Genomic DNA, 26,827 nt, shown 5'->3' with positions numbered 1-26,827 from the left:
CCTTCCATTCCACAACCCTGTACTGGGTCATGACCCGCAGTTTGAAAACAACTACCATATGGGGTGGGGTACACTATCCGGGACCTGAAGGAGGTTTCCTCCTCTTTGCTCCTCCTTTATGGGACTGGTAATATTGCAGATGTATTACAAATACTGCATGAGAGACTTTTCTGTCATTCAAAGCTACCTGTTAGTGAAGTTCAGTATCATGAGTGATAGTGTAGTGTAGTACACAGATATACTTTAAATCAGCAGCTGCAGTTTTAAATAATTTCTCTAATTCCCAGGCTTTACTTTTTATTTTTAACTTGTTTCTCTATAGACAAGATTTTCGAAAGTGATTACTGATAATAGACACTTCAATTTTTGGGTGCCCAATTTGAGGCACCTTACAGGGGCCTGACTTCTAAAAGTGAGGCGCACCCCCTTTTTAGTCATTAGAAGTTGGACACACAGTAACTTTTGGAAATCTTAGTTTATATACTTGGAAACTGCTCCTTATATTTTTTTTCTTTGCTGATAGATGTGAAGTTGTAATTTTTTCAGTGGACTCTATTGCACGTGTAAGGTCACACCTAGATTTGGTTGGCAAAATGGACTGTTTAGACAGCTCAAAAGAAGTCTCACTCCATGCAGAATGGTAATTTTCAGTTCAATGGCATTATTTATTTGAGAAACATTGCCTTATGTTGCTCCTGCCACTACTTTTCACTACAGAAAACTTATGGACAAGTGAACCTTCTTTTCAGAACTAGCGTCTAGCCTATGGTTGGTCCAAAAAATTTCATTTGAAGTGTTTGATGGAAAATTGACTTTTTGATTAAATGAATTTGTGAAAAGTGTTTGCTTTCCACAGAAGGTTTTGATTTTTTGCCAATAAGCTGAATGGTTGAAAAATGAAATGTTTTTGTTTTTCAGACAAAAACCAAAATATTTCTGACAGACTCCCATTCTCTTCTATGGGCCAGGATCCTTTGACAGACTTTATCTCCCATGATGCACAGTGGCCATGTAACTGCCATGATATAGCACCTCCATGCACCAACAGGGAGGTCATGGCACACCAGAGTCCAACCAAGGAGCCCAGCCTGTAGAGAAGAATGGGAGTTTAAGGCAGCTGAACCACAAGCCTCATGAGGCACCACGACAGTATTTCAGAATTGAATTTTTTTGATTGTTTGCCAAAATATATTTTGTGATCAGTTCTTGTGTAGCGCACTAGGAAATTGAGAGCTCTTCACAGCAGTTCTCAATTTCAGATGCAGATCTGTACCCTGATTTGCATCTTTCTATTTTGATTTTACTGACATAGACATTTGGGATTCAATGTGTCTAAGCATCGGACTTCCTAACTCCTGATTATTTTGGAATGCAGGTGAGAAATGCTTGTCTGATGTTCCATACGATGCCACCACTAATTATGAGAAGGAGAGTGAGATGATGCAGACTCATGTTATAGACCAGGCCATTAACAATGCCATCAGTTACCTAGGGGCAGAGTCTTTGCGTCCCCTTGTGCAGACACCTCCAGGCAGCTCTGAAGTAGCACCTATTATCAGCTCCATGTATCAACTCCACAAGCCTCTTGGGGACAATCATGCTCGTTCCAATCATACTGCTCAGGACACCGCAGTGGAAAACTTGTTGCTGCTTTCCAAAGCCAAATCCATCTCCTCTGAAAGGGATGCCTCCCCCAGCAACAGCTGCCAAGACTCAACAGATACAGAGAGTAATAATGAGGAGCGCAGCGGTTTAATTTACCTGACGAATCACATAGTTCCCCACGCAAGAAATGGCCTGTCTATAAAAGAAGAACAGAGGCAATATGAAGTCCTGAGGGCAGGTACTGACAATTCCCACGATGCTTTCAAAGTGATCACCAGCAATGGGGAGCAAGTAAAAGTTTACAAGTGCGAACACTGTAGAGTTCTTTTCTTGGATCATGTGATGTACACCATCCACATGGGCTGTCATGGGTTCCGCGATCCTTTCGAATGCAACATGTGTGGCTACCACAGCCAGGACAGATATGAATTCTCTTCTCACATAACACGAGGGGAGCACCGTTTCCACATGAGTTAAAACCCCTCCCACACAGATGCGATCTTGTCAGCTGTGCTACTGGAGCTGTATGAATGACAAAAAACACCAGTCTACTGGACAGTAAAAGCATCCAGAAATGAAAATTAGAAGACCTGGCCCAAGGAGTTTTCTCCTCTTGGTAGCATGTATTGCAACTTAATTTTATAAAATGCATATTGATGTTTTTATTGAAAATATTTGGATCACCAAACCTTTAGTAAGTAGAAGCTTTTGTAGTCAGGTAGCTGAATCCACTTCCTTCTAGCGACTGCTTTCTGCAGACCTCTCTCCCCAACAGTTAGCATGTGCACAATGCACAAAAACTTGGCTGAGGGCTAGAAAGGCCTTGTGCTAACATGCTGAGAATCAGGCTCTTACACCAGACATACTTTTTTTTTTGACTTCCCATTATTACTTGGGTTACTGGGAAGACTTAATTAAAATAAAGACAAAGCGGCCCCACCAGAACCCTTGGGTGGTGCCATGGAGACATGGAATGGTGTTGTGAGCCTAGACTCTTGACTGGCACTGTTTTAGTAGTGAAGTAAAATAACACAATAGCACACGCCAAGGTGTGGATTTTCTTGCCAGCATGGCATACCTTATTTCTATCGTGAGGCATAAGGCCAGTTGTTTGAAGTACGTGAGAAACACCCTTGTCATACATACTCTGGAGTGGAAATTGCATTTATTTGGAGAAAAGGGTTTTGTTGACCTTTAAAATAAATATTTTCCCTCCCTATTCAATAAAAACTCACTTTTTCCTTAAAAATATAAGGTTTAAAAATCTTTCCGCATAAGAAAACAGCCATTTATGTAGGATTTTTTAAAAGGAGTTTTAATTATTTAGAAAAATATGATATTCAGTAGGAGAGAGAAAATGTTTGGAGAATATTTTTATGCACTCTTCTTTTGTTTTGGGGGCAAAATTTTTACAGCTGGCTGCAAAATTTCCAATTCACCCATTTTGCATATGAAAATGCCCATTCTGCACCGCAAGTCCTCTGGCTAATTTTGTGGGCTGTGTCTGGAAAATTTAGCCCACAATGATTTTTTATTTTAAAGCACTGAGATGAATTCAACAGCCATTTAAAAAACGTATAGTGCCCATCCCCGCTTTTCTCTAAAATTAACTATTCATTAAGGGATCCATCCTGCAAGATACTGAGCACTCTGGCCCCAATCTAGCAGAGCACTTCAACATTTGCCTGAGTCGTCACATGAACATACATGGAACTATTCTTATGCTTAAAAATAATCCCAAATTTAAGGGGTTTTGTGCTGGATTGAGGCCAGAGCAAGGATCAAGCCCTATGAAACCAAAAACATTTATTCTATCTTTTTTTCCCCCTCTCATGCAGAGCCCCCTTCTTGGCGAGACCCTCCCAACTAGCTGTTTAAATTCCAGTAAAATGAAGAGACATCTGACGCACAAAGACAGCTGATAGTAAAAACTGCCAATCTGTTTGTCTCTTCTTTAATTCCTCTTCCAAATAGCTCATTCCTCTCCCCAAACAGCCTACCGGCTTTAAGACTGGTAATAGTGATATTTATGCAACTTGGTTAAGAATCGCTCTGCAGAGCTGGAATATTTCCACAACAGTACAGGTAATAATAACTAATGGATTGAGTTGCCCGACCCATTGAATGTACAAACATTTCCACTGTATAAGAGATTGGTACTACCCCATAAACAAAATACATATATTGCAACAAGACCATTTCTTAAATCTTGTAATACTATTATGTATTATATATAGAGTCATTCATATTATGGACCAAATTCAGTAGAACTAGTGCACTTGCACCAAGGATGAATGGGGTCCAATGGGTGTATATATTTCATATGTCTATTATATATAAACAGACAGAGGGGTCCTGGTTCTGCTTTCACTTATGCAGCTGTAAATCAAGAGCAACTCCATGGAGGCAACGGAATGATACTAGTGTAAGTGAGATTTAAATATGTTTTACACGTCAAACCCTCCCCCCCCCACACACACATTACTTTGTTATATTGTACATTCATTCCTAACTATAAGAAATTTACTTTGTAAAAGCCAAGCTCCTTGGATCACAAGGGTGATATTACATAGAAAGAATGTATATAATGCATGGACTGTGTAAACACACGCAAACACACTTATGCACATACACTGGTGAAACATCTTAAATTGCTGGTAGGATACCAGAAAAGAGACAGTAACATAAACTATAGCCCTGATTATGACCTTACACTGGTTAAATTCCATTGACTTCAGTGGAGGTACTCCTGGTTACAGTCTGGCCCCTACGCATCAGGCAGGGCAAAGCCAAGAGGGGCAATGCTATTCACTTTTTGTGCCAAAAAGATTTCCTCACTGAGTCTGTTGCAAATCCTGTGTCAACAAAGACTGTACATACTGGTGAGCCAATAGCATTTAAACATGCTTCTAGGAAGAATCTGATATTAAAACTACAAGGGAGGAGCAGACATAACTTACACTAAGAGGAGTTCTTTTTTTATTTCATAGTTTACATTCTATTTCTTTTGAATTTTCATGCTTTTACAGGGCCTAATTCATCCTCACACCTTCATTGCGAGCTGTTCCCCCTGCCGTTCTGACCAGGGAGGTACACGGTCATTGCTGAGAGTCTCTTCAGTGACCTCTTTGCGTCAGTGGCAGATGACTGGACAGCTGAGCTACCTTAATCGCCTGGAAACAGGGAGCTGGTTCTGTTACTGATATTCATGGCCCTCTCACAGTTTAAAGTGTTATACAATCTATACACCGGTTATTTTTAGCTTTTGAAAAAATATCTTTTTCTTAACACAGTTCAGACCATAAGGAAACTTTCTTTTAGGGCATTTCTTTGCTAAAGCCCACAAAATAAAGGGCCAAAGTCACTACTGATGTAAGCAGGCACCTCTCTAGTGAACTGGTGCCCACTTAAGAGATGTGTGGATTCTGGCCTTTAGGGTGAAACGTTTAATTATAAAATTTCTGATTCAGAGGATTTCTCTGCATTTAAATGGGTTGGGGGCTACATCACTTGTTTTCTCAACATGCACACACAAGTGTGTGGTTGTGTGGCTCATACATAACTAGATAGAGTTATGTATCATATGATAATTTTCACAGTGGATGTGTTTCTTGGCTCTAGGCTTTTCCTATTTATATGAGAGTATGTGAATGTTGTACAATAAATAATACAGTTGTATAATTTAGCTTATTAATAAGATACAGTGTATCAGAAGGAGTAGCATAACAGCAGTAGCCGCAGCATTCCTTGTTTGTAGAGGGGCTTTTGTTTCACACTGTTTGCACAAAAATCAGCCTCTCTTTGTTTGGAAATAAATGTATTGATAATTTTATTTATGGGGATGAATACAGGAGGGAAAAACGATCCATGTACTAGGAGCTCATCTGTCTGCAGTTAAACAAATTGTGCCCGTAGATAACCATGTTAGTGTAACCTCCCTTTTCTCCTCCTATGCTCTGGTGTACCAGCCTATCATGGTTTATCTCTACCTTAAAAAAAAAAAAAAAAGAGTAAACATGTTGAACGGCTTTAAGTTAAGTTGATACCTGTTTTAAAAAAGATGTAAATAGCAACGTAGTAAAAACTGCTTTTCAGAATTTTTTCCACAGCTGGTTTCTTCCCCCCCCCCCCCCCCGCCTTTTATATCTGATATATAAACAAGTTGTATTTACACATTTTTTTGTTGTGAATTTATATTGTAAACCCCATTTTCTTTAAAACCATTGTATTTACATTGCAGATTTTTATGAAATTTGCTTGATTTTTTTTTAATTAAATTATGTCTGGAAGGTGAGCTGTATCTTGTAAGAGAGACAGGTTGGTAAAAGACTTGTCTTTAATTGCTGTAGTGATATTCTGCACAGCTTAAACCCTTTCGTGCATGAGTGACTCTGCGTGCGCATGAAGCTGTTTTTCTTGATTTTCTGTTCACATCTACACTCGTGCAACTGTATGGAAGTCAGTAAAGTTAAATCAGCCTAACGCAAGTGGGAGATAATCAGACCCTTGATCTTTATACAAAGCAGATGCAATGCAGCCAGAGAGCAGCTCTTCATTGTGCCACAGCACTGATGTATTTTGGCCATAAAATCCCAAGAGAGGGGCCCTGCCTGAGTCATGCTGGGGGGCATGGATGATCGTGCAGTTTGGTACAGCCTACACAGGGGCTTATAAACCACTAACAACTTCCTTTGCTGCCAGCATAAGGGGGAAGAGAAAGGGAGCACGATCCTAGGCTAAGTGTTTTGGGCTCTTACAAGCCAACCTAATTTAGGAATACCTCAGTCTTCTCTACTGCCACATAAAGAGGATGGCATGCAGGGAGCAGCAGGATCCAGCCACTGCAGATGAGAGCTTGAAGCCTCCTATACCCCCACATCTAACTCCTGCTCTTCACATTTAAGGCTAGCTTCACAAAAGGATTTCGGTGCCTAGCTGTCATTTTAAGTGCATAAATCCTCAAATTAGGCTTCACAGACTTGCACAATACCTCTGCTTAGCAGCCCCCTCAACTTCCTGCCCTCTCAACTTTTGCTGTAAAAAAAGTTTGCTGGGCACCTGCTTCTGCATAGGAATACTACCACCTCCATGCCACGTGTCCATCTGCCTAAGCCCCAGAGTGAGTCACAAGCTGAGGCAAGGTGGGTGTTCCTCCACCTAACTCCCCTGCAAGGCTCAACACAGTAAGTTCAGAGCACGCCTACCAGATCAGGCCCCTATAGACAAGTTCACACAAAATGGCCCAGGCAAGGGAGAAGAGCTCCCACATAATACTTAGCCCTGACATTAGGCTACTCATCTGGGAGACCCTGTACTGACCACTCAAGTTCAAATATACCCTCCACCTGAGAGGGAGAAGGGATTTGACCGGGAATCTAGGCAAGTGCCCTAACCACCACTTTTCAGAGGTGCTAAGTGGGATATTCTGCTGTGGGGCTCCCTAAGTCACTGCTGTAAAAGCGGTTCCATTGTGGACACATTTTTAGAAAGTCATTAGAGCAGGGGGCCTGGGTCTCTCAGCTCCCAAGTGAGTGCTCTAACCCGGCTCCAGAGGCATTCTCACATGCACCCAGGGAGTCGGTCATTGTTTAGTCACAGCAGCACAACTTCAGCAAGTGAGACTGCAGGAGCCTCACGTGTGACTATACCACAGGCTGGTGATGTGGGCACTCGTGTGCAAGGTGATAGAGCCTTCTTCAAGTCCCTTCTCCCACGGAGGGCAGGGGACTTAACCCAGGGGGTCTCCCACATCCCAGGTGACTACCCTAACCACTGTGCTAAAAATTATGAGGGAGCCCCTCCTTCCGGCTTCTTGCAAAAATAATCCGGGCACCTCACTCCACCACAGGGGCTGCAGCTGAGAACCCTAAGCAAAAGGAGTTACCTAGCTCTGAGAGAGAGACGGGGCTTGGCATCTCTAATTTAGGCAGGAAGCTGCCTAATGTGCTGGATTTTGTGAATCACATTTTGAGGCGTCCATCTCTCCCCTTTTGTCATATGGGGAGCCTATGCATCCAACTCAGGTTTGTGAAGCCCAGTGATTTCCAGGCAACTAAAAATTAGGTGTGATGACACTCAGAATTGCCACACCTATGTTCTGTTGTGACTCTAGCCCTTAGGGACAACCTGGCTCTGAAATTGCTGTTTCAGTGCCCTCTCCCTCCAACGATCAGTTCGACTGAGTGGTATTTGACTTTAGTTGTCTCTTTCACTCCAGCCCTCGCTCCGCTCCGCTCTTTCACTGGCAAGGATAGCTATAAAGAACACAATTGTCCCTGCTTGAAGAATCATGGTAATTAGGAACACAGCACCCTGGAAATTATTTCCATTATAATTTACTGTCACAATGATTTCTCTTCTGGACCTTTCAGCAGAGTCTCCATCCCTACTATCCCTTTCAAACCTTCTGCATAAACAACAGCACAGGGAAATGCAGCTCTGTTTTTGTTTCAAACAAGGAGTTTGTAAATATTTTGTACAGCTGGTGATTTGTGAGCACACTGATGAAGGAAAAAAAGAGGACAGCGTGCGCAACGGTTCATACTTTATGGTACCTCAAATCCAAATTTGGTCAAGTGAATTTATGATTTTGCTACTCATAATAAACCACACTTACAGCTTTGTTTCCTTATTTACTGTAACATGCAAATTATATCAAATAAAATTACACTACAGTTTTAAATTTCAGTAGGCAGCACTTGTGGAAATAAACATGGGCTGTTTTAAGAACTTCCAGTCACATGCACTAAACCAAATCTTGATGGCTTTACTCGGTGTTACTAAGTCCTTGTACTCATCCCAAAAACACCCAGTGACTTAAATGGGAGATTGTGAGACTAAAAACTGCGCAAGGACCTCAGGGCCCATTGTGAACATGCACAATGTTTCAGAGATACCTCATTGCACCTTTTGTAGTACTTGCTTTGCTGTTCTTGCAGCCTGATTAACTTAGACACCATTGTAGGTGCAAAGATACCAATTGGCCATAAGTGCTATGTAAGTGCAAAGTACAATTAAGACTGCCAAACATTCTCACTGCTGGGTAAATCTACATTTAGGCATCTAAAAGTTGAAAGGTAGTTTCAGAAGTGCTCAGCACCCACAAATCACAGCAAAACCAGTTGGAGCTGTGGATACGCAGCACCTTCAAAAGTCAGGCCACTTTTATTTAAGTATCAAAATGTGGATTTAGAAGCCTAACTTTAGGCAACCAGATCTGATAATGTTGGCTATTACCATCTTTTTATTATTATTATAAAAATACATTTTCAAACTGTAACTAGAAAAATCAGATGTATTTCTTTCCCTTCCTATAGGCTGAGCATGTTAAATTATTTTGGTTAACTTGAGGTAGTCAGAAAATAAGGGGTATGCCACTGTAAACATTGGCGTCTTCAGCAAAAGGCAAACCAACCAACCTGCAAATTCTTTGGCTGAAAATTCAGATATTTGTATTCTGAAATGCTACTGCAGCGCCTCAATGGGTTGGACTACATCTTCCATGATGCACCACAGTATCCTCTCTCCGAAAGGGGAGGCAATGCATTGTAGCAGTTGCCTGGCCACACCATATCCTGGGAGATGAAGTCAAGCTAGGGAGAGCAGACCGTAGAGGAGAATGGGAGCTCAAGCTACCTGATGATGGCCTTTTTAATCTGCATGCTTGCCCCTGGAATCACTGCTGCTTTGCAGACACATGATTATGCATAGATGCCTTGGTGGGTGAGCACTTAGCACCTGTACAGTTACCACGGCTCTGCATGACACCAGCCCTCAGTAATTTCACGTTCAAAGCACATTACGAGTGTTAACTCTTCCATCACACCTGGCAGGAAAGTATGACAATACTGTTATCCCATTTTACAAACAGGATAACTGAGGTACAAAAAGGTTAAGGCCCAACTTTCCCAGGCCATGGGCTCTTCTTTTTTGGTACTTCAGTTTCTGGGCACACAGCATGAAACACCCAGAGTTTGCTTTTCAGAGGTGCTAAGTAACCTAACTGAAATCAATGGGGGCTGCAGAAGCTCAGCATCGCTGGAAACCTGGGTTGTCTAAAGCTGGGCACTCAAAACCTGAAGCACCAAAACTGAGGATACTTCCCCCCAAAATCCAAGGCCAGAAAGTGAAGCCATTTTCAAAGCTGGGGTTAGAATTCAGGAGTTTCTGAGTCCTTATTGACCATTTTTAGGTGGCATGTGTGAAATGGCAGTGAATATGGATCAAAATTCTGTGGTCCTTAATTAAGGAAAACCCCTATTGGACTGCAAAGACTGCAGTGGGAATTTTGGTCAGTTAAGGACTATGGCATTTAGCCTTGCATTTTTATTATTATTTTTAAATAAGATCTCACTGCTTTAAAGAATGTCCCAGGTCATGGAACGATTCCCAGTTTTATCTGTCCTAACCACATGTATTAAACATGTGAATGATAGAGGGCAGCTGTGGGTGCTGTTTCTGCTGCCACCGCCGGCTGCAAATCACACAAACCAACGCCTTCCTGTCCCTTGGGAGAGAAGTGAAGGTTCTGGTTTGTAAGCAGTTAGAAAAAAATAAATCTACACCTTGCAGCAGACGGTGGGCCTTGGGCTGGCTGGGTGAGGAAGTTAATCAGCACTGAGCAGGCTGTTCGGGATGAGGCCAAACAGATGGTTAGTCTCTGAAACGGCAAAACGGGAAGCAGATGTGGCCACCGCTTCTCCCCATGCATAACTGGGAACCAGCCGGTTGGTGAGGAAATTTGCATAACAAGGATAATTTGGTAGCAAAACTGTCCCTTGAAATGATCTGCATGGATCCAGGCACTGTTGACAATTTTCACTTCTTGTTTCCCAGTCATTGTTCAACTAGATTAAATTTTCGTTCTGAATTTGGTGTTTGCCCAAGCCTTTTCTTAGCTAACTTCCAGGGAAAGCTACTGTGCAATCAGAGCAGCAGCAAGCTGGCACTAAAACTATCATGGTGAAATCCTGGCTCCACTGAAGTCAATGGAAGTTTTAGTGGCATCAGGATTTCAACTGCAAAGTCCACTGCAAACAATATAAATGCAAGCCTGAAATAAACAATAAAACTGGGTCTGAACTAATAGACTATATTCTAATACCCTTGAAGTTTATGATGGTCAGTTAGAACTTCGGTACAGACACAGGGATGAAGCAAAACCTTGGAAAATTTTGATCCAGAAGTTTTTAAGGTCAGGCTTGACAAAGCCCTGGCTGGGATGATTTAATTGGTGTTGGTCCTGCTTTGAGCAGGGGATTGGACTAGATGACCTCCTGAGGTCCCTTCCAACTCTGATATTCTATGATTCTATGATTTGTTCAGCTCTGGCCCATCTCTAATAAATATGTATTACTCTTCTTTGATGGGTAAATTTAACTGGAGTATCAGCCAGAGTATTCCAGGGCCTTCTCACTGGGCAATAGTTTTTCACACCAAAACATATGTAGAAGTCAGCAACAGGGTAAACTAGGTTGTGTGAGCCTATCTCAGACAACTAGATTATGTTCTTTAAATGAAGGGGTAGAGACCTGCCTTCTTCCTCTCTGTTCACCTCTATTTTGGTTTTTGAAGAGGCACAGTTGTTCCTCCTATTTTCTTACCTGTAAATTGCAATGACTACACGTCTAATTTCCTGTTGAGCTGCAGCCAGAACATTACAATTCTGATATACCAGCAATGCCCAGACTATCGGCTGTAGGCCACTTGCTGGTGGATCTGTGGAGAGCAGGCTGGGCTCATGGTGCTGACTCTTCATCCTTGTTTCAAGCTGCTAAAAATCACATTAAAAAAAAAAGACGCCTTAAATATTTTCATAATATGACTTATCCATGTAAGCAATTGCTGTGCTCACCCAGCAATGTTATGTGAATTTAAATGGAAGGGCAGGTGATTCATGGGATGATCGTTCTGTTAAAAATATGGTCCTCACTATGAAAAACAGTTTAAGAACCCATATAGGCTAGGATACTCGTTACCTACTGATTTGGTACTTCAGAAAGACAGCTGGGCAGCCAGCACTGAAAATTCCAGGGGACACAACAGTTGCGAAGGTCTGCATCTTTGCAACATCGTGGCACCTGGTGAAAAGGAGTTTGAGACATAACAGAGCCCAGATGAGTGCTACAGTCCTGCTGCTTTAAAGTAAGGAAGATTTTTACACACACACACACACCGCCAAGTGACAATTTTCTGTCGGTGAAGGAGTTTTCGTCTCTTATACCTTCTTTCACCTTCGTCACTACTAATAACAGGTCCATTACCTGAAGTTTTTAGTTTACAGTGAATAATATTACTATTTGAGTTGAAATGAATCAAACATGCTGCAAGCTTCATGGATTCTATGAACTGAAGCTCATATCCAAAGAGCCCTTAGCTATTGGGAAAGTTCAGATCTGGAGGCAAACTTTGTGGCTTGGTCTCATCTTGATTTAAAATATATAAAATTTACTTCTAAAGGGAGGCATCTGATTGGCTGATGGAGTTTCCAGTGTGCGGGTATGGAAACTATTATGGTGTCACGCTCCAGAATTTTACATAACTGCTTGACAATAAAAAGAGCATAAGGAGCAAATCATTGACTGAAACACACACTTGCAGTAGTTAAATCAGAATAATTAAATATATTTTCCTTTTCTGATAGTTTAATAGGACATATTTGAAAGATTTCCCCAATGCAAAAGTCCTACTTTAAAATACAGTTTCATAACACTAGTGACTTGACCAGAGAAAACAAAATTCATATGAATAGACAATCAACATATAAATAGTATGTTATTTGCATAGTCTACAGAGACTTATGTAACACATGTGAAAGTTCAGTGATACACGTATGTGGTTTTTTGGACCCATTAAAATTGGTACAAAGAAGAAATATTACTTCTGCTTTGGGAACATCTGTCTTGCTCTTTTTTTGTAAATGTAAAATGTAGGCAGAGATACTGATGTGAAAATAAATAAATAAATAAAAGATTAGACTAATCCTGAGCTCACTTATTCTGGTGCCTATCAGGAATAAATCCATTGAAGTCACCAGTGTAAACCCGAGTACGTGACAATGCTTAGGCCATTTAAGTATAACAGCTACTGTTTGCAACATTCTGCTTCTCTTGATCTAGTCACAATTACACTGCATTTAAAAGTCCTTTGGATGGATTGTTGATCCTGGTTTATATTCTAGAAATGTGCATGGGGGAAACACTAGGATTTTATGAGGACAGCTGAAGACAAGTATTAAAGAACAGAAAAGTCTTTTAAACAAAGGATCTTTACTTTGATTCCCATCCCCAAACCACAGTAAGGAGACTAAATATCTATTTGAGTTTGGTTCTTTGTGGTTCAGCAATAATTCAGTCATTTAAGGTAGGGGGAAACGTACTGGAAGTGATAGGGAGACCAGAAGGAAAATGAAGAGTGGTGGAAAATTGGGTGAAAAAATTAATACATCAGATTCAGCAGTGGTGAAAAAGAAAATTACTCCTTCGCCATAAAGGGATTACTACCACAGAATTAGCCAAAGCCAAAACCAGTGCAGTTCAGGAAAAGTTGTGACTCTCGAACCCTTGCTAGTTTACATCGGGGATGAATTTGGTCACTTGTCTTTATCAGCCTGAAATTTATGACATTAAACTGTTTTTGTTTGGATTTAAAAAACAAATGCAGGTGCGTTCTCCCACATATTAATTCGTTTGTACTTCTATAGCACCTGCCATCAGAGAATCACAAAGCATTTTACAAATATTCATTAATTAATAATCCCACCACCAGCATTGCCAATTCTTGTAATTTTATCATAAGTCTCACAAAATTTGAGTTTTTTCCCAAAGCCCCAGTGTCTGGCGATTTATTGAGAATTTTTTTTTTAGAAAGGACATTTCTAGCCCTCATGGATGTGGAGAAAAGCTTGAAAACGTAACTTGAGTGCAGCCTAACAGCTGAAAAACAAGAGGGCAAACACTCAAATTTATTTTTTTAAAATATCTCATGATTTTTAAAGCAAGGTGCATGACTTTCAAATGCTTGGGGTTGGCAATACCTCTATGAGACTGCTATCCCCATTTTACTGAGGGGGAAACTGAGGCATGGCTCAATTACTTACTGAAGGCCACAGAGCAGGATTGGGACTGGCACCCAGGTCTTCTAATTCTTTGTGTACTTTTTCTACCCACTAGACCAATCTCCCTCCCAAAAGCAGGAAGAGAACTCATGAGTGCTCACTCTCGCTGCTTTGCTCTAACTACTTAACCACTCCAATAGCTGGAAAAGGACAAGTTCTGACTGCCTGTAACCTGATCTAGCCACCAGACCACATTACTTTAGGATACATAATTCAAAACATTTCACCATTTATATCATTTGAGGAAGGGGAATTACTTACTTCCCTCTCATTTCCTCACATAAGATTTCATAGTAACATTGCCCAAAAGTTTCAGGTTGTTATTTTGGCCCTCAGCAATCTACACAATCCTCTACATCACTCCTTGGTGATATTCAAGCTTCCAAGTGCTTGTAACGTGATAGGTATATAAAAAGCAAGAAAAAGTTCCTCTAAGTGCCTCATGGTATTGAAGACCCACTTTGGTTCAGCTGTGGATGTATGATGGTTGCAAAACACATCTTTAAGGCAATAAATTATATTTGACATATTGGCCCCAACCTGAAACACAAAGCTAAGGGGGCTGATTCACCTCTCAATTATTCCAACATAACTTGGGAGCAACTCAAGAGAAGTCAGTAAAGCTACACTAGTGTAAGTGAATCAGGCCCAAAGAAAAGGAACTGCTCGCTGGATTTGGTTAACGTGCTGACTTGCAATACAGTACATAAGGGTTACTGAAAAAAAAAAGTCTGCACAACTATCAACATGCAAAATAGAAACTCAAGATAAACCGTGGAAAGAGGGTGGGATTTCCAGAAAATAGAGAAGGACTTGCTACACCCTGCTTGTCAAGTTTTGCAGGATCACCACAGCTTCTCTGGAGAAAAAGGGAGGAAAAAAGCTAACAGCTTTCCTTTTGCTTCTACTTCTCCTAAATAAACTGCTTGCCTAATTTCCTTTGAAATTAGAGAAATGTTCCTTTTGAAAACCATTATTTCCACACGCTACAGGGTCATGCACATTTTCTACACAGCCTGCTGGAAACTTGCACAGTTTGGGATAATAATATTATTAAATGAACAGCTTGCTTTTCTACGTATGTGTCAAAACCTAAGTAACAATAAAAGTAACCAAGTTAATATTTCTGATTGTGTGTGCGTGCGCACCTGTGTGTGGGGGGGATTCTGTGTCATTTAGATCTGAAAAAACACTATTCAAAATCATTTTTGTGCAGCAAGGTTGGGCCAAATTCTTCTTGTGTGTAACCTTATTTCATTCAGTGGCGTTACACGTGGCATGATGTAGCCCTTATTGCTACATATTCTGCTTATGCTTTCTGAAAGACAGTTTTTGTAACGTTTTATAATCGCAGTCCATTTGCAATAGCTACCACCAAGTAAAATGCTAAAGAAACAAAACTGTTGAATAAGGCCTATCTGTGGTATGTGTGGGGTTTTTGGTTTTTTGGGGGTTTTTTTTGGGGGTGGTGGTGGTGTTATTTTTTGGTACAGCTCCTTCACCAACTAGTCTCTTTCCATGATGATTCCCCCTCTGAACACAATGGCTTTAAATCCTGCAAACACCTATACATATGCTTAACAGTGCAGGACTGGGGTTATACAATATACCCTGGGCCTGATCCAAAGCCCACTGAAGTCAAATGGGAGTTTTTCCCATTAGACAATCACACAGAAATTCATCTGCTCCTGTTCTTTATTTCCCAACTGAAGCACCAGGCCTTAAGGTGACATAATCATCTTCACCATTTACAACTGGATTAGGATTTTAGGCAGGAGGGGAATAAACAGCAGGAACAGCTGACCAGTTAAGGCTCTATTTTCTAGGGAAAATGCTCACATTTCCACCAAGATAAAAAGGGTTTTACTGCCAGCTGTACATTTTAGGCTTTCCTAATGCTTGTCAGGCAGTAGAAAAAGATCAAAAATAGCCTCTTTTCTGCAAATTGTCCTGCGCTGGTTTAAAGAAAACCTGCCTGTGCAACTGGAAGATACAGGAACCCACAAAGCTAAGTACAGGAAACACTGCTTATTGAAGTTATTCTCCTGAAATTGTAATTAAGTTAGAACCTAGATGGGTGGTAACCCTACCTGGACAGTCTGGTTTTTGGCTTCTGTGTCCAGGTGCCATTTAGATTTGCCAGGTGCCTGGTTTTCAACCGGAAAGTCCTGTTGACAAGAGGACCTGGCAACCCTAAATGGCACCCAAACGAAAAGTCTGGTTACTGCGGGGTAGAGGGAGGCAGCGGGTCGTTAACCTGCACAGTTCAGCCAGGGCTGCCTCCTACCTGCAGGCAGGCTCCTTGAGATGAGCCTGCCAGGGACAGCAGGAGAGGAGCAAGCAATGGGGGTGGGACTTTGGGGAGAATATGTGGAGCAGGGGTGAGGCCTGGGGGGAAAAGTCAGAGAAGGGGGTGGGGCCTTGAAGGAAGAGGCAGAGCAGAATCAGGGTCTTGAGGGAAGAGGCAGAGCAGGGGTAGGGCCTCAGGGGCCTGGTTACCAGCAGTTTGTCAACCCTAAATTAAGTGATAAGAAAAAAAATTGAAGTTTTATGAGCAAGCAAACATTGGTCCCTAGAAATCAGGACAAGTGAGGAGACAATTTAATAATAGTGATGTTATAACATATAGGAGCAATTATGGGGCCATCAATTGTAACAGTATATCAGAAGAAGTGTACACCTAAGAATGTTTATAAGCACATTGAGCAGGAAAACTGAAGGACTAGATGACAATTTGTCTCCACAGAAAATATGTACAGGATAAGAAGTAACCCAGTCCAGTCCTACTCCCATCGTAATCATTGGCAAGATTTCCCTGGGAGCAGGTTCAAGTCCATAGTGAAAAAATACATTAGCTATAATTTCAATCTGAGAAGGCCTCTCACCTCTCAGGTGACCAGTCTTAAACATGTGAGAATAGGGCTTCAGTTGGGAAACATGAACTAAACAGGCCAAATACATTCCAGTTCAGTGCCTGCACTGCTCCACTGTACTATTGCCATTCTATCGCCATGCAGCAGCACTGCATGACTGAATATTAATTCTGGAGCCCAATAATTTTGTGGCTCAGCAGAAGACATCTCTGAAACTATTAAGCTGCCTGACTCAATGACATTTACTTCCTGTTGCTGGCAGAAAGTGAGACTTCATGGTGTTCCCCCTTTTTTCCCTTTAAAAAGCAGTGCCAGGAATCAGCGTAAATTTCCTGACACTGGCTGAAAAGCATCTGACTGAGAAGGCAAGAAAACGAGACACTAAGATTTCAGAAGAGTATAAACTGGTGCTAACCGCCTCCATTTTCAAAAAAATGACCTGTGATTTGGGATGCTTAAGTTATTGAATGTTCAACTTAAAACACTTTCAAGGGACCTGATTTTAAGCCAGTGCTAAGCACCTCCCCCATTTAGGCAAACCACATTAAGGTGTCTTAAATTAGGCACTAAATACTGAGGCACTCAATCAGCAATCACTTTGGGAAAGGCCATTAACATCTGGTATTGTTCCAATACCAATTTCCTATTGTTCCAATCAAGCCTCTGCAAGATTTTTTTAATTAACATGTTATCTGTTTATTGCCTATTAATAAAACGTTGTGGTAGAAAGAAATATCCCTCCTAACATTTCTTCATCTAAAGATATATCATTTTCCTTAAGACAACTCATTTGTGCTCTTTACCACTTGAGCACTATTTGTTCTGTGGTACAAGCATGTCCTTTGCAGAAGCAAATTGTCTATTACTCCTGAGTAGTTTTTTAAATTATGTGCTCACCTTTCAGCTGAGCACCAGTTAGAGATCCTTTTCTCTACCCCAAGAGTCAAGTTCCTCTTTTATTAAAAATTTCAGGTGAATTTGATGTTAATGAAAACTAGCAGGTTGACAGACCTGGAGACTAAAGCTCTCTGTTTATCCAGAGAATAGACACATCACTGCCCAGCCAACATGCCTCAATACTGTAAAGACCTACTGTTTGAACTTTTGTCCTCTCTGGGATTTCTGCTGAGATTGTCAACAGGAGTCCCAATAAGTACTATGATGGTGGATTTCATGATCTAGACTCATGTCTACTAGGGCAGTGGTTTTCAACCTTTTTTCATTTGCAGACCCCTAAAAAGTTTCAAATGGAGGTGTGGACCCCTTTGGAAACCTTAGACATAGTTTGTTTCCTAGTACAGTGCTTTTCAACCTGTGGTCCACGGGCCCCTGGGAGTCTGCAGACAGAGATCACCCACTCATTTCACATAGGTCAAACAGCTGTGAGATAGCAATGGATGTCAGTTACTACCAACCTACACTGGATTCAGACTGGTGACTTAGAAATGAAAAGCTTCAGACCCCATCACCAATTCACTGAATCATTAGTCATCCACGTTTACTGTAACACATTTGCAGCTACTGATTTTGTCATTTAAAATATTCAGAAGTTACAGAATATTTCACCATGCTATTCCAATAGAAACACCTCAACTATAACAAAACAAAAGCAAACTTGTGTGTGTCCATCCGTCTGTCCAAAACTACAGCAAAGAAGAGAATCAGAAGTTTTGCTGCTGACCACAAAAGTGTGCACACACACACACGTGTTCAAATAATTCATTACAATTTTAAAGCAAATGAGTAAAATAAAACCCCACAATAAAGTAACGAAATACATGGAAAAAGTGATGTATATAGCCCAGATTTTTTAAAATTACCAAATTTCAAAATTTGCAGAACCCAAACCCACAATCCCCTTCTGCCTGTGCTTTGGAGGTAGGATCCAGCAGTTCTAAAATAGCTGAGGATGAGATTCCATGGGGCCTGCTCTCATTTCCTAATGAGAGTGTTAACCTCAAATGGAGTAAGATTGAGACAGTCTACGTGGCTGGCTGCTTTGCTGCAGCTTACCTCTGGATATTGGGTCCCACAGAGCCTCTGAGGTCTTTGGAGGTTTCCCCTCCAGATTTCTGATGCACTGTTTGGAACATCTGAAGAAGAAATTGCCAGTCAAGGAATTCATGCAGAGTGAACCCACTATGTTCACTGGCGACAACTTTGGGAGTTTAGTTAGAGCTGTGCAGAAGTCCATGCATTGTGGATATGTATCCAAGTTTCACTGCATTAATTCAAGGAACTCTAACCTTGGACTGTACATGCCCTTCAGCCACTTCCCCCTTCAACTAGCTCTGATGTTACAACTCTGAAGTCTGAGTGAAACTAAAATCAGGGATTGGTTCAGCAGACACGAATGTAGAATGCTGGGATTTTCATCTGAACTCTTTGCCCAATCCTAATCTAAAATTACACTCCAAGGGACAATGTACAAATTATTGGGAAAAAATCCTACCTTTATATAAGCAGGGTGGTCCAGGGATGTCACGATTGTTTTACAAAACGGCCATCAATCAACATTTCAAAAACAAAACAGATCCTCTGGGTTACCTCTTAAACAACTAAGGCTAAATAAAATGCCACTATCAAGTATTCAAAGTCATTAATGGAAGATAACTTTCATATTCCAGAACGGAGAAAGCCATTATTTTTGTTTCTCTGGGTCTTAAGTACTAGCGAGAACGTCTTTGAGAAAAGCACTCCATCTGGTGGCAGGCTGTAAAAAAACAGAACAAAAAACCACCCAATATAGATCATAGTTCTGTCAAGAAGAGCAAAACATAGATGTTGCTGCCGAAGGAGAAAGAGTTGCTATGTCATAAATAAGATTAGTCTGAAATGTTCTAACACTCTGTAAATTAGAACAAGTTTTGCTATAGGAATAAGTTTCTACATCAGATGTAATCCAACCACCTTCCAAATAGTTATTTGAGAAGAGTAGCCCCCCCCCCGCAAAAAAATCCCATTCTAAATGAAAGAGTAGTTTAAATCTTACATATTAATTAATTCATTTTGGTGTACTGAGTTCTTTATTTAGGGTCATTCAATCTTTATCACCACTCCATATCTGAAAAGGCCTAAGTAAGGGCATGCAAAGGGGAAGGATAGTCTTGTGGTGAAAGCCCAGGACTGCGACTACCACAGACTTCCTGTGCAATATTGGGCAAGGCTGTCCCAGCTTTCCCCCTCTATAAAATAAGGGTAATAAAACTGACCTCCCCAGGGTCTTGTGAGGGTTTGTCTACACACACAAGCTGTACCCTTTTAACTAAACTAGTATACTTAAAGCAATACAACCTCTCTATGCCTATATAAAAACAGTTACCAACCTTTCTGCAACTGTAGTTCTTTGAGATGTATTGCACATGTCCATTCCAACTTAGGTGTGCACACACCCCAAGCACAGTTACTAGAAATGTTTCCCTTAGTGGTATCCATTGGGTCAGCTCCATCTGGTGCTGCGTGCTCATAGCACTGGTATAAGCTGCCCTGCCAAGCCCACACCCCTTCAGTTTCTTCTTACCAACCATTCTGACAGAGGGTCGGCGGCTGGGTCTCGGAATGGACATGTGCAATACATCTCAAAGAACAACAGTTACAGAAAGGTTAGTAACCGTTTTTTCTTCTTCAAGTGCTTGCACATATCCATTCCAATGTAGGTGACTCACAAGCAGTTGCACAGGAGGTGGGCTCTGAGTTCAAGGACAAGCTGACTGCAACACTGCACAGCCAAAGTAGGCATTGTCTCTGGCTTGTTGGGTAATGGCATAGTGCACTGAGAATGTGTGCACCAAGGACCAGATTGCTGCCCTGCAGATGTCTTGAATAGGGACGTAAGCCAGGAAAGTGGCCGAAGAACCCTGAGATCTTGTGGAGTGAGCAGTCAGGTTAGGTGGAAGAGGGACCCCTGTGAGGTCATAACATGCCCAGATACACAAAATAGTCCAAGACCAAATCCTCTGGGCAGAGATGGGGAGCCCCTTCATTCTCTCAGCTATCACTATTAGCCACTGAGTCCATCTGCGGAACAGTTTGGTCCTCTGAATATAAAATGCCGCAGCCCGTCTAACATCTAAGGAGTGCAGATGTTGTTTTCCCTGCGTGCATGCGGCTTTGGATAGAATACTGGTAGAAAAATTGCTTGGCTGCAGTGGAATTATGAAATCACTTTTAGGAGGAACTTTGGATGAGGGCACAGCTGTACTTTATCTCTGAACAAGATTGTATATGGGGTTCCGACATGAGGGCTCAGATCGCCAAAACTCTCCTGGCTAAAGTGATGGCCACTAAAAAGTCCACCTTCCAGGAGAGGTGCAACAGCGAGCATGTTGCTAATGGCTCAAAGGGAAGGCCCATCAGCTTTGCCAGGACAAGGTTTTGGTCCCAAGGAGGGATTGGTTCCTTTACCTGAAGGAACACCCTCTCCAGGCCTTTGGGAAAATGAATTACCATTTCGTGCAAAAAACCAGATCTGTTGTTGACCTTAGGATGGAAAGCCGAAATGGCCATCAGGTGGACTTTGATTGAAGAAATGATGATACCTTGTTGTTTTAAGAGTAGAAGCTCTTAAAACAAGCTGCAATGAGGACTGCATCGGTGGAACCCTGCATTGGGAAGACCAGATGGAGAATAGTTTTCACTTTGCCAGGTAAGTTGCCCTGGTAGAGGGTTTTCTACTGCCTAGGAGGACTCTACGAATCTGCTCTGAGCAAGCTTGCTCGTCAGGATTCAGACATGAAGGTTCCAGGCTGTCTGATGAAGAGCTGAGGTTTGCGTGGAGCAGCTTACTATGGACCTGGGTGATCACATCCAGGTGCAGAGGGAGCCAGATTTAGGGTTCCACCAAAAGGCTTTAAGAGGGTGGTGAACCAGTGATGTCTGGGCCACACCGGGGATATAAGGATGATTTGTGCTCGATCCTGCTTAATCTTCAACAGAACCTTGTGAATTAATGGAATGGGGGGAAAGGTGTAATACAAGTAAGTTGTCCATGCCAACAGGAAGATGTCTGTAACAGAGCCCAGGCTGTGGCCCCACAGGGAGCAAAACTGATGGAATTTTTTGTTACTGAGGGTAGCAAACAGATCTATAAAGGGAGTCCCCCCACCTTTGGAAGATGTCCCTTGTGATATCTAGATGAAGGCACCGCTCCTGGTGAGTGGAGAAGGACATGTTGAGGTGATCTGTGAGCTGGTTCTGTATACCCACAGGTAAGATGCTCCTGGCATGGGGGCGGGGGGGGGGAGAGGGAGAGAACACTCTGCCCTGCCTGTTGAGGTTGTACATGATGGCCGTATTGTCCATGAGAACCAAGACTGCATTGTCTGTAACGTATGTTAAGAACGCCGGCAGGCCAGGCAGACTGCTCTGAATTCTCTGATACTGATAGGGAGCGAGAGCTCTTCTTCAGACCACACACCTTGAATCCTGAGGTGCCCTAGATGGGCTCCCCACCCCATCACCAAGGCGTTGGAGACCAGGTATATGGACAGTTAGGGCCTCAAAAAGGGTCTTCTCACACAGACTGTGCGGCGCTGGACTTGACCCGAAGGATACCACTAACAGAAAAATTCCAGCAACTGTACTCAGGGCGCATGCACCCCTACATTGAAATGGACATGTGCAAACACCTGAAAAAAAACTGCATCCACACTAAAGGTTCCTTACACGGGTATAGCTTATTCTCATAAGGAAAGAGGAATACACTATACTGCACCATTATACCAGTGTATCTGTGTCCACACTAAGGCTCACACTAACATAGCTATTTCAGAAATCAATCAATCAATCACACTCCTAATGGAAATTGTTATACTAGTACAAAAATCTACATGTAGACCAGGCCTTAATACATTCTAGTTTGCAAACCGCATTGAGATCCACAGATGGAAGGTAAGTGTATACTTCGATTAGATCATGTTTAAAAATCTGATCCTTAGAACTTTCATCCTCTTCAGAGTGGATATTTCTATTTTTTGGAAAGACTTCTATTGCCAGCAAAACATTTTAATTTTCATTAAATATTTTTGGCCAATTGCAAGAATTAATAATGGCAACTGTTAATAAGATAATATGTTAAGAAAGATAATCCCTTTTCAGTTAATTCATTTGCAGTTAAAATGGTCAAGAAAAGCACTACGGATGTTCAGATAACAGTCATAGAAATGAGGGAGACCTATTAGGTCATTTCTGCAGTCATTGCAGCATTGTTCTATACAGTACATCAACTGCTTTGTCTAGTCCAATTTTAAAATATCCCAGTGGGGCACCACATACCTTTGGGAAACTATCACAATCAGGGAGTTTTCCATTTTCTTAATTTCATCCCAATATTCCTAGTTATATGCTCGTATATCATGTTAAATAATCCCTTTATTTAGTATTAATATTAAAATTTAGTAGTATTATTATCTACACATACTGGAAGAATGTAATAATCTCTTTCTCACCCTCCTGCACCCCAGCAAGTTGTCACTTATTCAAATTATCCATGTTTATTTTATCATCTCAACTGTTTCTATTGCTCCTTTTGAATTCTCCCCAGATTCTCTAGACCTTCATAATGAGGTGCCCACAGTGGAGAGGGTACTCCAGGAGTGGTTGTACCACAGCTGTAGGCAGACACTACGTAGTTCTATCCGGATAAATTGTGCAATACATTTTGTATGTGTGATGATCATCATGTTGTCTGACAATGGGGATTGAGCTGAGGCCCTCCAGAGACAAAAAAAACCATTACTCTCTTCAACTTAACTTAAAGAACCACCCATTCAAGATGAAAGCAGTACCAGACTTAAATCCTTTGTGAACAGGCCAGCAAGTAAGTCACACTGACTGGTAGGCTACAGATGTTGTGCAAAATTACAACGGCTTTATCCTAGTGCATTGCAAGCATCTCTGATATACTTTTCCCTTTTCACCCCAGTGCTCTCTCAGCATTTTTGCTTTCCAGGTTTCTCCCTTCCATTTGATGTGTAGATTTCAAAACTTATTCCCCCAGATGTACAAGCTTGCATTTTTCTAAACTAAACCTCAGTTCTTTACTGTTAAAGCCCAGTGAAGTCAATGGAAGGACTTTGGATCAAGCCTTACCTTTTAACCTTTCTGTCTCTTAGGCCACATCTACACTGGTGAAGACACACTAAGTTGATGGGAGAGTGCTCTTCTGTTGACACCTGTACTCCACCTCCCCGAGAGGAGGAAGCTATGTCGAGGGTAGAGCATCTCCCATCAACATAGCACGGTATAGACGCTGCTATAAATCCACTTAAATTACGTCAATGTCATTCACGCAATTTATGTAACTGAACTAGCATAACTGAGATAGATTTACAGCTTTAGCGTAGACCAGCCCTTAGACTGTATTGGGCATACTTATCAATTTATGTTTGAATAGAGGCTGAGTCACCAAAACAGGTGTGTGGGTGATGTCAGTGTGATTGATCTTCAGCTGGTGTATCTTGTCACAGCTCCATTAACTTCAGTGGATCTGCCCCTGCATGATGTAAGAGTCATCTTGCACAGGGATGGGTAGAACATTTCATCCTGAAAGGTTTCAAAGCACTTTACATAAACAGGAGGAATTATTAAATTGCCACTAAATGTCTTCTAGGGCGGGACACAGCAGCTGTTTGATATTTCACAGCAGCATGAGACATGTTAGGACAGGAAGCGAAAAATAGGGTATGCAATCGAAACTTCAGAGGAAAGCATGTCAGCCAAAATATAAACACCAATATTGGAATTGGGCCAGGATTAACTTCCTTGGTGTTGGGGGGGGAATGGTAGGTGGTTAGGACCTCTGCTTTCCATCTGACCTGAAACACGATACCATTGACAGCATAGTTGCCCCTAAAACCAAACTGGGGTTTTGGTTGACCTCCTGACTCAAACATACCTGCAGCACCTCACCCTTCCTGGTATGGTCCCCATCCAAGCACTGGCCAGGCCCAAATCTACTTAGCTACTGCCATATGACAAGATATTTGTAAACTAGTAGCATCCTACAGCATTATAAACGCACGTGTGTGTGGGGGGGGGAGAATACAAATTTCTCATCATCATAAAGAATGTTCTTCCAAAACTTAAAAACAGACCTACAGACAAACTGGTTGAAAGGTGAAATTTTCCCACTGACATAGCCCTTATTGAAAAGAGCTTTTTGTTTGTTCCAGACAAAAGTTATCCTGATCTGACCAAATTATAAGCCTTTGAAAAATCATGTAAGTGGTTTAGTCAATTTGTAAAAGCAAGCAGCTAAAGGATGATCACTAGACATGTATTCATGGCTAAGTTATGTATGTAGCAAAAGAGCTAATTAAGTATATTGTTCTGAATTGGAAAGGATAGCTGGGGCAGCAAGAAAAGATTTGAAGACCTTGTAAGGTTCAAAGTAGTTAGGGAGGGTTGATGGAGACCTAAAGTGCAAAATAGCTTCAAAACTCTGTTCTAATGGATATCAGCACTGAAGCTGATGGGGTTTAACTGCTATAATCCGGAACTGTATGGTTAGACACCACTGAAATGCTGTTGCATACGGTTTAGTGGTCTTCAGTGATATCTAGCCATACAGTTCCAGATTACAGAATTCATACTTACTATTGGCAATTTGTTGGAAGCCAACAGAACTTTGGAGTCCTGGAAAATGTACCACTATTTCCCCCGCTCCTTTTTCTCTCCCCCCATATTTGAAAAAATTTCTTAGGTAATCCCATGCAAAAGCTTTGTTAACAGAACAATAAGGCAGCATGGTTAAAACACCTAAAGATTAGGAAAGGCTAATGTTAAGGGTACATGCACAAACTTAATTCTGACCCTTGAGGAAGACGTCTTTAAGCACACGATCATGTGCTATTGAGTGTAGGCTTTTGTAAGAAACAGTACTGGATGTGCCAGGTTTGCAGAGATAAGAAGCTGTAAGTTGGTATCTGTACCACACAAACCATTCTATTTGCAGACTTTTTAAAGCATTTATTAAAAGAGGAGGAAACAGACTCCTAAAACTTTCTCATCTGGGAGAAGTTGGGCATAGGAGTTATCAATTAAAACTAAAAGACTTAGAAAATCATACTGAAGATGTCATATTTGGTTTAACAGGTTTTGGTGGAAAGGCAGCCCTGGCTTACAAGCCAAACTCCTTGCTTCTGGCTGCATTGGGTAAAAAGAAAAGGCATATTTTTAAGAGTAACAGTAAATAATAAAAAAAATTTTAGATACTACCCCATTAGTCCAGAACTAAAAGATAAACCCTAATATAAAAGTAATTTAACCTTTGCATTTTAACCCAAAATAAAGTCCAAATAAACCTGTCAAGGTTCCTCCCCCACTCTGAACGCTAGGGTACAGATGTGGGGACCTGCATGAAAACCTCCCTTTGTCCTTGGATTGGCCGCTACCACCACCAAACAAATACTGGTTACTGGGGAAGAGCTGTTTGGAAACGTCTTTCCCCCCAAATACTTCCCAAAACCTTGCACCCCACTTCCTGGACAAGGTTTGGTAAAAAGCCTCACCAATTTGCCTAGGTGACTACAGACCCAGACCCTTGGATCTTAAGAACAACGAACAATCCTCCCAACACTTGCACCCCCCCTTTCCTGGGAAATGTTGGATAAAAAGCCTCACCAATTTGCATAGGTGATCACAGACCCAAACCCTTGGATCTGAGAACAATGAAAAAGCATTCAGTTTTCTTACAAGAAGACTGTTAATAGAAATAGGAGTAAATAGGAGTAAAGAAATCCCCTCTGTAAAATCAGGATAGTAGACACCTTACAGGGTAATTAGATTCAAAACATAGAGAATCCCTCTAGGCAAAAACTTAAGTTACAAAAAAGATACACAGACAGAAATAGTTATTCTATTCAGCACAATTCTTTTCTCAGCCATTTAAAGAAATCATAATCTAACACGTACCTAGCTAGATTACTTACTAAAAGTTCTAAGACTCCATTCCTGGCCTATCCCCGGCAAAAGCAGCATATAGACAGACACACAGACCCTTTGTTTCTCTCCCTCCTCCCAGCTTTTGAAAGTATCTTGTCTCCTCATTGGTCATTTTGGTCAGGTGCCAGCGAGGTTACCTTTAGCTTCTTAACCCTTTACAGGTGAGAGGAGTTTTCCTCTGGCCAGGAGGGATTTTAAAGGGGTTTACCCTTCCCTTTATATTTATGACAAAACCCTACAGGATTTGACAGTTGCAATGTTGTGTAGTTGACAGCAGTTTTGCAATCTCTCC

At 41.4% G+C, this 26,827-nt stretch overlaps 1 protein-coding gene and 1 long non-coding RNA gene across 21 annotated transcripts in view; one reads left to right on the top strand and one right to left on the bottom strand.

Annotated features, from left to right (window-relative positions):
- Nucleotides 1-5,899, top strand: part of IKZF1 (IKAROS family zinc finger 1) — a 115,329-nt gene extending 109,430 nt beyond the window's left edge. For all 17 annotated transcript variants that reach the window (XM_043540460.1, XM_043540458.1, XM_043540461.1 and 14 more), the window contains one exon: nucleotides 1,376-5,899. In XM_043540460.1, the coding sequence (XP_043396395.1) occupies nucleotides 1,376-2,082 (707 nt within the window). In that variant the 3' untranslated portion in view covers nucleotides 2,083-5,899. The remainder of the gene's footprint in view (nucleotides 1-1,375) is intronic.
- LOC119565346 lies at nucleotides 1,737-26,581 on the bottom strand. Of its 4 annotated transcripts, none has more exons than XR_005223935.2 (7): nucleotides 26,523-26,581; nucleotides 23,999-24,135; nucleotides 19,046-19,306; nucleotides 18,607-18,686; nucleotides 11,583-11,684; nucleotides 11,208-11,377; nucleotides 1,737-2,127 (listed from the first exon to the last, which is right to left on the bottom strand). It is a non-coding gene; the product is annotated as an uncharacterized LOC119565346 (long non-coding RNA). The 4 variants fall into 4 exon arrangements; XR_005223933.2 differs by having other exon boundaries at nucleotides 11,587-11,684; XR_005223936.2 differs by lacking the exon at nucleotides 18,607-18,686.
- Nucleotides 26,582-26,827: the final 246 nt, after the last annotated feature.

This window comes from Chelonia mydas, chromosome 2, assembly GCF_015237465.2.
Source record: "Chelonia mydas isolate rCheMyd1 chromosome 2, rCheMyd1.pri.v2, whole genome shotgun sequence".
NCBI classification, from domain to species: Eukaryota; Metazoa; Chordata; order Testudines; family Cheloniidae; genus Chelonia; species Chelonia mydas.
Note: the sequence above shows the minus strand (reverse complement) of the source record. Positions and strands in the feature narration are given on the sequence as shown.